We start from the raw sequence: 12,937 nt of genomic DNA on the forward strand, positions 1-12,937 counted from the left end.
GTGTGTGTGTGTGTGTGTGTGTGTGTTTCTGTTTGTGCATGCGTGTGCCTGTACTTGTGTGTGTGTGTGTATGTGTGTATATGTTTTTGTGTGTCTGTCTGTGTGTATGTCTCTGTCTGTCTGTCTGTCTGTCGGTAAACTCAAACATGTGCCTTTGAAAGTAAAAAATAAATGAGACTTAGTTTTAGCTGTCAAAGAAAAACTTTCAACCTTTGCATTCACTTCCAAAAATCATGACAAACTGTAAATCGTCATGAATTTCCCCTTGTCTTGTTCAGAGCTCATTGTCTTGTCTTCTGACCCCCAGATTGAAGAGACAATTAACGCAGTGCCAGATGGAGACGGGACCAAGAAAAAGTCGACATTGCCCAAACAGAGTCTGCTGGACTGGGCAGAGAGTGTGCTATCAAAGTGAGTACTGTTGAATCGGCTGTAAGCCCTTTGTGACACGGGGTCAGGGGTCAGTTTGTGCTTCTCCGGGCACAGTTTTGGATCCCCAAGGACACAAATTAGCTCTAGATTTAGTGGTCAATTTCCTATAATTTGTACAGAAAAATACTGCTTGATGTGATTCTGCTGTTATTTTTACAAAATGCATCTAATAGAATCACTATGCAGAATACAACCTATGATGAACTGCTTGTGTCATCACGGCTCTCAAGCTTTGCAAATCATGTCTTATACCATACATCAGAGCAGCATCATGGCTCCTTCGCTATATAAGAATAGACGACAAACAGCATACATCATATTAGACACGAAGGGGTTAAGGCCATCACACAAGGTTTCCTACAATAGATAACTGATGACCGAGAGGAAAAAAAAAATTACTACACTGTTTTTTCCGCCTGAAATCTTTGTTATACCTGCCCTTGGCAAGGTTCTCCTCTGCAATCTTTTTTATATCACAAAGGCCAGGGAATTAATTACCTGAAGCCCTTGTCAGGTGCTCAAAGAAATGTGTTGTGCTGAAGCATGGCATGTCTCCTGTGCTTTCTCCTTGTGTGTTTACTTTGTCCCAAGTTCAATATCACATCACGATATTGATTAGACTAGCGTTTCAGTTAAGTCAACATTTGGTTTGCTGTGCTTTGTGTGATTAAGGTGTTGGGACATCTGCTTTCTTTGACATTTTTTTAGGGAAAAAAAATCAATTCATCCGTCTGTGTTCTGGCCTGAGTGACAATGGCTGGTTGTGGAGTCAAAAATTTAGCATTGCTAATGTCTGAAGTGAATTCTGGTGCAGATTCTTTTGAAAAGCCTTGAGGTATAGTTTCTACCATTTGTGTTGCAATTTTGAAAGGGATCAATGGTGAACCGTTTCTTGGTGTATGAAACTAATTATTTTGGGGTTTTAAGTTTTGTTTACTTAGGGACAGTCTGGTAAGGATTGCTAGTTTAAAGTTAAGGGGAAAGCCCTTTTTTTGGTCCTAGGTTGTGCAGACATGGTTAGTGGATAACCTGGGAAGTTTTTATGACCCCTTAATCCCAAGGTCAGTGTGGATTAAAAGTTTGTCATATATGAGTTTTAATTGCTCAAGTCAAAGACAACAATTGGGGGCTCTCGTGGCCTAGAGGTTAAGGTGTTGGCCTCTCATTCAAAGGTCCCGGGTTCGAATCCGGGTAGCGACCAAAAAATTTTCTTCTCTAAAATTGTCTCCTTTCACCTCCTTTCCTGCTCTCTAGCATTGTTCTGTTGTCTGCTTTCATTTCCACTTTCTGCCCCCACCCCCTCACCTCCTTTGCCCCCTCCTCTGGGCTCCTGACTCTTTCTGCAGCCTTTCTACTGCTACTCCTTGGCTCCTCCTAACTGCTGTCTTTCTGCCACACCCCTGATCTTCTGGTAGGAAAGATCTACACCTAGCCTTCTCGGACAAGGGCGAAAAATCTCGGAGGGCCCGTGTGCAAGTTGCGCACGTTAAAGATCCCTTGGTGGTCTAAAATCGATAAGAGTAGGCTTCCGCCGCCACCCGGGCAAAATTCAAAAATTTCCTACCAACGAAAAAGTTTTAGGTGTGTCCCGCGCGCTCATATGACCTTATGCAGTTGCGAGCGCCGTAAAACCCTATACTAAACAAACAAACAAACAACAACAACTTTAATTAAAATTGAAAGTGGAAGAATAGCTGGCGATCCAGGTGGACCACATTCTAACTTGTTTTGCTCCCAACGCACCCAAGAGTGAGTTTTGAAGTCAGTCATTGAAAAAAGGCAGGAGACTATTATGTATAAAACCATGGAACTGTGTGTCCTAGTAACCTGGTCACATTTGTTAAAATCAGACATATTGTGGATTGAAGAATCTACCGTACCTTATATCTGAGATCTAACAGGGAAGCAAAGAAGAACAAGAAAAGTTTCATCTATTGTTATGTCTGTATTCCTTCTCTTTTTCAGAAAATATGGATTGGACATTAAGGATTTTGGCAAGAGCTGGAAGGATGGTGTGGCCTTCAATGCCATGATCCACAACATCCGGCCGGATCTCGTGGACATGGATCAGATCCGGCGACAGCAGGCTCGGATCAACCTGGAACACGCTTTCTCCACTGCAGAGTCAGAACTAGGCATTCCCAGATTGCTTGACCCTGAAGGTAAGAGCACACGGAATAATAATAATGATGATAATAATAATAATAACAATAACAATAGTAGTAATATGATAGATTGCATTTATTTTGTGCTCTATCCCATAGTTAAAGCTCTGAGGACTTAATAGTAACAATTGCATCTAAATAGTATATATCCACGCTCGATATCAAGCTCTATGCACTTCACAACTATTGAATGTGGTATGGTATCTGCTCACATTTGTAATGTACTTTTTAAGCACACGCTGGACTTTATTTTTTTAAAAAAACAATCAGTGTAAAGTGATTCAGAAGTTAATTGTTTTACTTTCTGAAAGTAAATGCGAAATTCAATATTCACTTGTTTTTATACAAATTTCAGATGTGGATGTGGAGAAACCAGATGAAAAATCTATCATGACTTATGTTGCCCAGTTTCTGAAGGCATACCCTGATGCTGGAGGGGCAAGTGTGAGTACTAGTGTTTTTTATTGATCCTGTTTTTAAAAAAATAATTCTCTTATAAAGGTTTGAGTGAGATAATCATTATACCTCTGTCACGTATTGAGTATGCAGTATGTACAGAAATTTGAAGTACCTGATACTATCAACGAATAGAAAAAAAAACTTCCAAGAACAGATCACTTATTAACAATTCTCCATTTTTAAAACATTTATAGGACTCATGATGTGTGTATGAAAGAAAAAGTAATAATGGAAAGTTCAATGTCTTTTGTTTGTGATCTCTTATATATAAATATGTCTCAGGTACTTGTAAAAATGGATCTTCTTATCATGTCGTCATTTTCTCGCTTTTTAGGGCATACCCAGCTTGAACATTGACACAGCAGAGAAAGAGATGAAAGCTTACAACAGTCTGATGAACTGGCTGAATTCGGATGCTGCAGAGGTGCTGGCCACAAGCCAAGAGCCCATTCAGGACAGAGATTCGGAATTCCTGGTATGTATTTTGTAGACTGTATCACACCACTAACTTGTTGCAAGTGAACACTTTTACTTGAAATGTATGAACACAGCCTTGTCCTTATTTTCCTTATAATATATGACACCCGAAGAAGAAAAATATGATGAATGGTCAGTTCTTCTTAATACTCTGATATTTTTTGCTCTTTTTGTTGGCATGGTTGTTATCATGCCACTCTGTTATAGACTACTACTCTATTGCTTCAACATCTAGTTTGATAGGCTTTGATGGGTCCGTGTTACCTTTTAAATTATATCAACTTTTTTATTTTGATAAGTTACTTAACTGAAAACATGTTTAATAATCATATTCACATGTTTGTGTCTCTCTTTTTTGACCTTTTACCTGCAGTTATGGGGTCACTCTGCTTTTCTTTACTCTCTACTCTCTTCTCAGACTTAGGTAAGGTGGGGGGGGGGGGGAGAACAGTTATATTTTTCATAGATTGGTATTGTTTTTTTAGTTTTTGTCATTGGTCAACTGCTATGCATGTTCTCTCTCTTTGCTTTGATACTACAAGTAGTTTGAGTATATGATTGTTATGTCTGACTTTTCCCTGCAGGACTACTTGGGTTTCAAGACTGAGCTGGACAGGAGGGAGCCGCTGTACCTGAAGATTGGGGAGAAGGTTCTGTCAGGTCGGGCTCTGAAGATCACACGTGGGGACTGGGAGAAGCTGGACATACGCTGGCAGGAAGTGGACGAGCAGGTATGTGCTCTTTATTTGGGACTGATGAAGCAAATTAAAGAATATTTTGTTTTAATTGTGTGCAATTTTTTCCTTCTCTCGTTAAAAAGTAGCTTTATTTTAAGAAAAAATATTTTGCCGCACTGTTTTATTAGATATACAAAATTATTTCTGAAACAATATTTATTTGATTTCATATTTGAAAACAACCATATTTTGAACACTAAATTGAGATCGGAGAGTATTTTAGTAAGTATATTTGCTTCTATGCTTTCAATACCTCACTGCGCTTTGGCTTGTGAGTCAGCATCTTTTGGGTACTAGAAAAAAAAAGCTTATTTAATCAAGAAATAAAAGATTCCCATCACCTGTATGCTGTGGGTCACTTAAGTTTTAATGATATTCATATGAAAACAGTTATTGGTCCTTACATATGGCTTCGTATGTAGCACTTTAATGGCAGTTTTTGCGAATAGTTAAATTGAATAAAAACGTCAACTAACAGATATTTTCCTCAATGTTCCAGGTCCACCTGTGGCTGCTCAAGCTGGACTCGAGCCTGCCGGGGAAGCTGGGGAAGCTGGGGGAGTGGTTGTACCACGCGGAGAAACTGCTGAGGAAGAAGGAGGAGGGGATGGAGAACCCAGACGACATGGCCGCTCTTTATGCTGAGTTGGCTCGGGAACACAGAGTGAGTGTTGTACAACGCTGAAAATATATCGTAGATTGAGCAGTTTTTCTTTCTGTGCAAGTTTGGATACACAGAATGAGTGTTTGTACCCACCAGTGTCATGTACAGTCAAATTTGCTTGAAAAGCAACCTGTCGGAGACAATCACCTGTATAATCAACCAGTTCCTTCTTCCCCCCTTGCTTTTTTTCTATACTGCAATGACACTATTAAAGACATCCACCTGTCTAAGACAACCACTTTCCTCCCTGACAATGGAGGACCATTTTTGGACAATGTTGGCTGTAGATCTTTGGTCTCAGTTTTTCTTGCTGAGCTGCTTTTGAGTGTGGTGGTATTGGTCAAATATCTTATAGATCTCACTTTCTCTCTTTTTAAAATGCTTTTTATGATTTTCACTTTAGGCCCTCTGACAAATCAGGTTTGAATCAAAGTGTAAAGTTTGGTGTTGGAAGTTTTTTTGACTCTTCATCCTTCATATCAGAAATGGGTGGTGATTTAGAGGCTGTTTCGTCATTTTTACTCTCATTCCCGTGTCTTGTATTTAAGAATATAGTGCTTACTAATGACATATTATAATGAACATTGTTTGTGTTTTTATGTGTTTATTCAATCCATGGTCTCCTGGAAGCCAATTTAAATTCAGTCAAGCCTCTTCTACCCATCATTTGTCCTTGACAAATGACCACTTTCCACTTACCCCCTTGTAATTTTTTTCAATTATAATGACAGTGTCCAAGATGTCCACCTGGCTAAGACAACCTCTTTCCTCCTCAGCATTGGACAATTTGTATTGTATTTGTTTATTGTATACTGCGTTGAACAAACGTACAATATTTATTATTGTGACTTTATCTACAGGAATTTTTCAAGGACCTAGAAAGCTGGAAACAGTTCTATGCCCAGATTAAACGAGCAGGCCGTTATGAGGGCATGATGCTTCAGGGTCGTCAGATTGAGCATCTGTCCAAACGGTTGGAAACAGTCACAATGCTTTCAACAGTTCGACAGAACAGACTGGACTACACACATATGAGGTATGAATGATCGCTGCTGTGCCTGTTGTGCAATGTTGCTCACAGAGAAGATTGTTAGAGGAGTCTCTTTCACCGGAGTAACTTCTTTGATAGATCAATGTCTTGTGGAATCTCTTATGTTGAACTAGTTGTGTGAAATCATTATGGCATCAGAGAAAAACACTGAGATGATTGTTTGTTATTTATATTGTGCTTCTTAAAGTTTAATTTTAAAAATAAATATCTTGTGGAAATAACATTGTCGCAATCCGTTTCCTCTCTTTTTTATTGTAACTTTAAAAATTAGTCTATTTAGAACTATTCTACTATTTGTCTTTGAGGCTTCACTTCCCACCTGTGTCTTTCTGGTCTACTGCTTCTCTTGTTCTTTTAGGGTTTATTTTGTTTGTTATTTTTCTTCTGTAATTAATTTCCTGTATCTTTTATATTATTTTAGATGAGTAAACATCCTTTTTTTGTGTTTACAGTACTTAAGCATATACTCAAATATGTCTATTGCTTCATAGCAATGTATTAATGTCCTTTCTTGTTGTGTGTATGGGTGAGTGTACATGACCTTTTTAACACTACTGCAATTGTAAAAGACCGGACGACAAATTTCTCCCTTCGAGATGAAGAAAGATTGTCATTATCATTGTAGGTACAAGTTGTTGGCATTCCTGGTGGTGGCTGAGGCCAAGCTGAACCAGTGGACAGCCAAGTACGGGCCTCAAGAAGCAGTGGAGGAGCTACTGGTGGACTATGTAGATTTTGTGGAGCGCCAGCGGATGTTGGAGAGCTTCGATAAAACTTTTGCAGAGACAAAGAAAGTCTCCGAGACTTACAAAATGGGTGGAGCAGGTAATTACTCACCTTTTTTCATTATTAACCCCTCCACTATCTGGCTGGAGACTGTTATTGGCTCTTTGGTAGGATTATGGAGTTTACCTGGAAGTGAAGGTGTTACCAAGGAGGGAAGAGAAGTGGCTTCTGCTTCTTTTGCTTAGTTTGGCTCTCAATATTTTTACAACTCAATCAAATAAAAATACCCAAAATATACCCCCCATACCCAGGTTAAATTTTATAGACTTAAAATAAGATTGGGACACCTACACTGAAAATAGGTAAATGATAGAGAAAAAAGAATAAGTAACTTTTTTTTGTTTGAACATATAAAAAATATTTTTTGGTAAGTGTTTTATGACGCTCGCAACTGTATAAGGAGATATGAGCGCACGAGGAGAACATCTTTTTCGTCTCATGTTCAAAGAGGGTTGAGACACAATCTGTAATTAAGACAAATTTTTTATCACAGACAAGATGGAGAGCTCTCAGATTGACCACTTCCTGGAGGAGATCCTTGGCCGCTGGAAAAAGGTGACGGTGGAGGTGAAGAGCGTGCGCTCCATGATGGAGGAGACCATCAACACCTGGAAGCGCTATGCCGCCTGTGTGGACGTGCTGACCGTGTGGCTGACCGAGGGAGAGCAGGTCATGAGGCTCAGTGTAGAGGAGAAGGAGGTCAGTTATTGTCCTTTGTAGTTTTGTTACTGTCTTCTTGATCAATGTCATGCTGGGGAAACAGTGGAGAGAGGGAGCAGGGAGAGAGAGACAGACAGACAGACATACAGACAGACAGACAGACAGACAGACTGACAGACAGACAGACCGACAGGCAGACAGACAGACAGACCGACAGACAGACAGACAGACAGACAGACAGACAGACAGACAGACAGACAGACAGACAAGACAGACAGACAGACAGACAGACAGACAGATGGACAGACAGAGTGAAAGGAAATCTGTTGGAACTATGTTCTATTTATTATAATTGTAGAGCACATTGGGCACTTTCATAGTGGAAATTTCATGGATTATGTAAATGTTATTATTTATTAATATTATAATTACTTATGACTGGTGGTTACTTGGGTGTTATCTGCTCTTTCTTCTTTTTCCAAAATGTTTTTGTTATATTTTGGTGAAGCCAAGAGAGTAACCCACAAAGTGGGCACATCCGTGGGTGGACATGAAGCTTTTAAAGGCTCAAAATATGGCAAACACTTTTCTGCCACAATTTATCTCATTGGCCAGATCAGTACCCACAAATCATGTTTACTCTTATTTCTTCTGTTTCACTCAAGAAATATTTTCCACTGCATCATCTTCTAGCTGTTGTTGTGCTGACTCGTGTGTACTAAGATATCTTTTTTCTTTGCGAATGCAGGAATTTCTCCTTGAAAAGATGTTGCCTTAAAAATGAAATTGTGATTTCTGAGGGTGTTTTTTCGTTTCTCCTATTAAACAACAGTCTTGGTAGTGTAAAGTAGCTCAGGTTTAAATATAGACAAGTGACTACATGTGTCCTTTTCTTTTTTCTCTTCCAGGAATATTTTAAAGATCTTGCACAGTATGAGGAAAAGCACAAAATATTGAATGAGTCTGCCAACTTCCTCATTGACGTTTCCTCCGATCCAGTGGCTGCCGAAATTAAAGAAACGCTACTTTTACTCAACCGGAGATTCAAGGATCTCACAGAAGGCTTCCAGTCATTCCGCCAGAACGAAGTTATCGGCAAAGCGAGAGCCGAGTATGAGACAGGAGTGGCTACGCTGGAGAGCTGGCTCGGAGAGACCTCTGATATTCTCTCTCAGCAAGTCCGATGTGTCCACGCTGAACTGAAAGCTTACTTGCTGGAACTTGATGTAAGTGGCGATGGATGCTAGGATGTCTTTTGTCTTTTGTGTCTTGAACAGTTTGTGGAAACTTTTTTAGTGGAAACTTTTTTAATGGCAATTTTACGAAACCTGTTTCTATCCCACAATATGTGATAGCTTTTGAATATTTCTGGAGATAACTTTTGTGTGAATGGCTGCTAGCTGATCAATCAGTGTGAAGGAAAAATTTGGGAGTAAAGCATTTCAAAAGTCAGAATGTTTCTGTCTTATCTGAAGAGACGTTATTTTATGGCTGTAGAAATGCTCTTAAAATTTTTTAAAGATGACATGACTAAATTGAGTGGTCACTTTGCTTTTGCATCAAATTAGAATGATGATAGCCAAAATCTTGATTCTTGAGTGTGTGATGTCACATGATGTGATAACCTTACAAATCTATCTTTGTTTTTTTCTAATTTGGCAGTTGAAGTTTTTGTTGATACCATCATGTTTTACAAGTAACATAATAGTTTTGCCTTTTTCTGTTTCTTCTCTCAGAATTACAACAATCAGGTACAAGAAATTGAGAACAATTTCAAAATAACAACGAAAACTGCCCAGTCCTTAGTCAAGGACAGTACTCAGGAATCTGTCAATGAAATGCTCCAGACACTCAACGTGCAGAAAGAGGTATGTTTCCTTTTCCTTTATTTCCTCATGATCTTTGTCAATATTTCTTGTTTTATTTAGATTTAATCTTCAAAGTTGTTTTTCATTTAATACTTAATTTTTTCCTCTGAAAAATTGAAATGAGGTGTTATTTATGAATCACAGGAAAAATAGCCTGAATTACATTATTTAACTTATGATATTTCTTCATTTTACAATATCTATATGTTCTCAATGTTGTGAAAGTGCTTAAAAAAATTTCAGAGAGAATGTTTGTCTGTGTACGACGTAAGGCTCAGAGATGGAATTTTACATTGGAAAGTGCATATGGCACGAAAAAGTAAAAATCATAGTTGCTTTGCACTCTTATGGTTTATTTTCTCGTTTCTTCATCTCTGTAGGCTATTGTCAAACTGAGGAAGGAGATCCCAGAGAGGATCAAGTACCTCAAGGCCGTCCTGCCCAATGTGGAGTCCTTGGAAACAGGCATCCTTGACCTTCAGCGCTGGCTAGAGGAAGGGGAACAACTGTTGGGCTCTCACAAGCTGGACGGCACTGCGGATGAGACAGAGGCTAGGCTGGAGAGGCATAAAGTGAGTGACCAGCGGGACTATAGTGCTGACTCTTGACAGGAAACACAGTGCAGTTTGCTCTACTGAGATCTGTGGGACCACTGGATTTCCTTCGGTTTTGCTGTGTTTTTGGTTTAGAGAGATTGCTCAAATAACCAAGAAAAAAATCTGGGATTCTTTTTCTTTTGGTTTACTATTGTTTTCGGATTAATCGTGTTGAGTAAAAGTGGACTTCACTGTATAAGCATATTCTAGGTGGAATGTTCCAGGCTTTTTGGGATCTTTTAAATCGCGGGTTTTAACCAGTTTGATTTTTTTACCCATATGTCTATTTTTAAATACACTTTAAAAAAAATGTTTGCCTGCCTGATCCTGTTATTCTGAAAATGTATGTTTCTCTGTCATATGTTGAATAGCATTTAAGATATTCAGGAATTTAAAAATATTAATCTATCATGAACTAAAAGTGGTTATGAACGGTGGAATTAAGATTCTTATTGGATACTTTTTTGCTTTTCTGTCATACATCCTTCATATTTAAACGCCACAGTTTCCTATATATATAGTATAATTTTTTTCCGATGACATTCTAACAAAATTTTATGCCCAATCTTGTTTCATTTCCTTTTTTTGTATCTTTCAGGCATTTTTCACAGAGACCACCTACCAGAAATCTATCTTAGAGAGCAAGAACAAAGTCTTCCAGAAAATAAGTGGCACAAAATCAAAACTGAAAAATGTGGACTTCTCTCCTGCTGAGGACCTCATGAACTCAGCAAATGACAAGTTTCAGGTAAGTTATGGTCTGTGTGTAGACATAGATACGTCTGTAATAGGATGCTGTTTCAATGATAGACAACTGGCCATAGCAATTCCTGGGTGGCTCAGCAACAAAGGTCATCATTTAACCCTTTGAGCCCTGACCCCCTGAGGCTACCATGACCCCTCTGTCTGACCTCCTGAGTAATTCACACCTATATTTAATAAAATCATTTTCTTTTTCACCAAACTGCTCGTTCACAACTTCTACATAAGTGTTGATATCTTGACAACATCTTAGTCAAGCCAAATGTTGTACAGCTGTTTTGACTGACGGATAAATACAGGCATGCATTTTAGATAATAACAACTTATATTTGTATTTGTGATAATAACTAATACAATACTTCTCATGTGTACACAGAATGTGGTGACCAGTGCCAAAGAGTGGGAGCGTCGTCTGGAGGGCTTGGCTCGCCTGTGGCGGTCACTTCTACAGAAGCAGCAAGGTCTGGAGGAATGGCTGGACAATGCTCAGACCATTCTGGACGACACAGATGATGATCCCGACAGTCTCATACGCAAACACAGGGTGAGTGGGTCCTGCAGCGTTCAGATGGACACAAGTGGTTAGAGTAGGACAATATAAAATAGGGGGAGGAAGAGACAGGGCGCAGGGGAATTATCTTGTGGGTCATGCAGTAGAGGGAGCATCTGCACCAGCAGGAATATCAAGAGGCTAGCCTGGGATAGGGGAATGAGGAATGTGTCTGTTCGTGACTTGTACCCTGATCCAGGGGAATAAAGGCATTGATGATGATGATGATGATGATGATGATGATGATGATGGTGATGATGATGTAGAGACGTGGGTTATTTCAGGCTTTTATGTTTGTATTTGCATGAGTCCGATATGAGTGCATGTGCATGTCCGTGTGTTTGTGTGTGTGCACATGTGTGTGTGTGTGTGTGAGTGTGTGCGTGTGTGTGTGAGTGTGTGCCTGTGTGTGTGTGTGTGTGCACGCACATGCATGTGTGTGTGCATGCATATGTGTGCACTTGAGTGTGCGTGTGCACTTGCATGTGTGCGTACAGCTATCTCAGCACATGACATTGGGATGTCCCAGCTCAGGTTTTCCCATTACTATACCTATATTATCATTTCTTTATAGGCGAAATCATTGCTTTTTTTTCAGTTGTGGTTAGTGTTTGTCATCAATGGATTGTATTTTTTTGCATGTGTTATTTGTGCTTTCATTATACTTTTTAAACCAATTTATTTACTAACAAATAAAGAAATATGTCATCATGTTCTAATCAATCCTATCTCTTTTGCAGGCTTTCTTTGACCGAGTTGACAAACGAATGATGTCAGACTATGAGTCGACAGCCAATGAAATCCTGCAGCAGCTTGAGGCAGGAGACCGCAAACAGCTTTCACAGACTCTGGCACACCTCAAGGAGCGTTGGGACGTAAGTTAAATATTCGTCCGAACATGTTATCATTTTATTGCACTAGTTATCCCTTTTTTTGCCGAACATGTACTTTATTTAGCTGAACTCTTTATCTGTTTTGTTATACCTGATGACAATTTTGCAAGGCATGTAGAGTTTTTTTTTAAAATCATGAATTTATGAGTTTTTATCTTTGTTAACTTTTTACTGGTGAAAATAATAATGTTGTTAGGATTTGAGAAAGTCAGCTAATGTTCCAAACACAGATAAGTGTTGAAAAAGAGGCCCTACCTTTTAAATGACTCTTCTATGTTGAAGAGGGCGTTACTCCACTTAATTTAGTTTAGTTTAGTTTAGTTGAGTAAGAGTTTTACGGGGCTACCAACGACATAATGTCATATGAGCAGGACTCTAGTTGGTTGATCTCACTTAAGTTTAGAGCACATCTTTGTTTTACTATAGTTAGTCTGTTCCATATAATTCCAAAGACAATTTGGAGGCAGTCACTTAAGGACAAAACCATTTTTGTCTTCCTCAGCATGTGATGCACCACGCTCCCATCAAACTGCTCAAGCTGGAGTTTGCTGTACCAGAGGACAAATTTGAGGCGGCCATCGGCAAGGCTGAGGAGGCTCTTCAGCAGCAACAAGAGCAGATCAAGAGGAACCAGAACGTGAAGGAGGCTCTCATCAAACACAGGGTGAGTCAGTTGTTTTTCAGGAGGCTGGCTGCTTTGTGTAGAGTAGGGGTGTCAAATTCAGTTACATATTGTTGTGAGATCTAGCAATGGAAGACAGCAGAAGAAAAAGAAGATTTGTGTCTTGACGTTTTATTTGATTTTTCTTCTTCGCTGAGAGAAGTATATAAATCAAG

General features: G+C 39.2%; 1 protein-coding gene across 1 annotated transcript in view; it reads left to right on the top strand.

The window, feature by feature from the left end:
* LOC101849911 (nesprin-1) overlaps positions 1 to 12,937 on the top strand; it is a gene marked incomplete in the record, with an annotated part of 80,509 nt that overhangs the window by 37,441 nt on the left and 30,131 nt on the right. Inside the window, 16 exon segments of the mRNA XM_035968497.1 lie at positions 308 to 411; positions 2,398 to 2,594; positions 2,953 to 3,041; positions 3,391 to 3,531; positions 4,118 to 4,264; positions 4,770 to 4,934; positions 5,795 to 5,970; positions 6,611 to 6,810; positions 7,265 to 7,470; positions 8,340 to 8,657; positions 9,168 to 9,299; positions 9,680 to 9,871; positions 10,494 to 10,643; positions 11,034 to 11,201; positions 11,948 to 12,082; positions 12,603 to 12,764. Coding sequence (XP_035824390.1) covers positions 308 to 411; positions 2,398 to 2,594; positions 2,953 to 3,041; positions 3,391 to 3,531; positions 4,118 to 4,264; positions 4,770 to 4,934; positions 5,795 to 5,970; positions 6,611 to 6,810; positions 7,265 to 7,470; positions 8,340 to 8,657; positions 9,168 to 9,299; positions 9,680 to 9,871; positions 10,494 to 10,643; positions 11,034 to 11,201; positions 11,948 to 12,082; positions 12,603 to 12,764 — 2,682 coding nt within the window.

Source organism: Aplysia californica, unplaced genomic scaffold, assembly GCF_000002075.1.
Source record: "Aplysia californica isolate F4 #8 unplaced genomic scaffold, AplCal3.0 scaffold00062, whole genome shotgun sequence".
Taxonomy (NCBI): Eukaryota; Metazoa; Mollusca; class Gastropoda; order Aplysiida; family Aplysiidae; genus Aplysia; species Aplysia californica.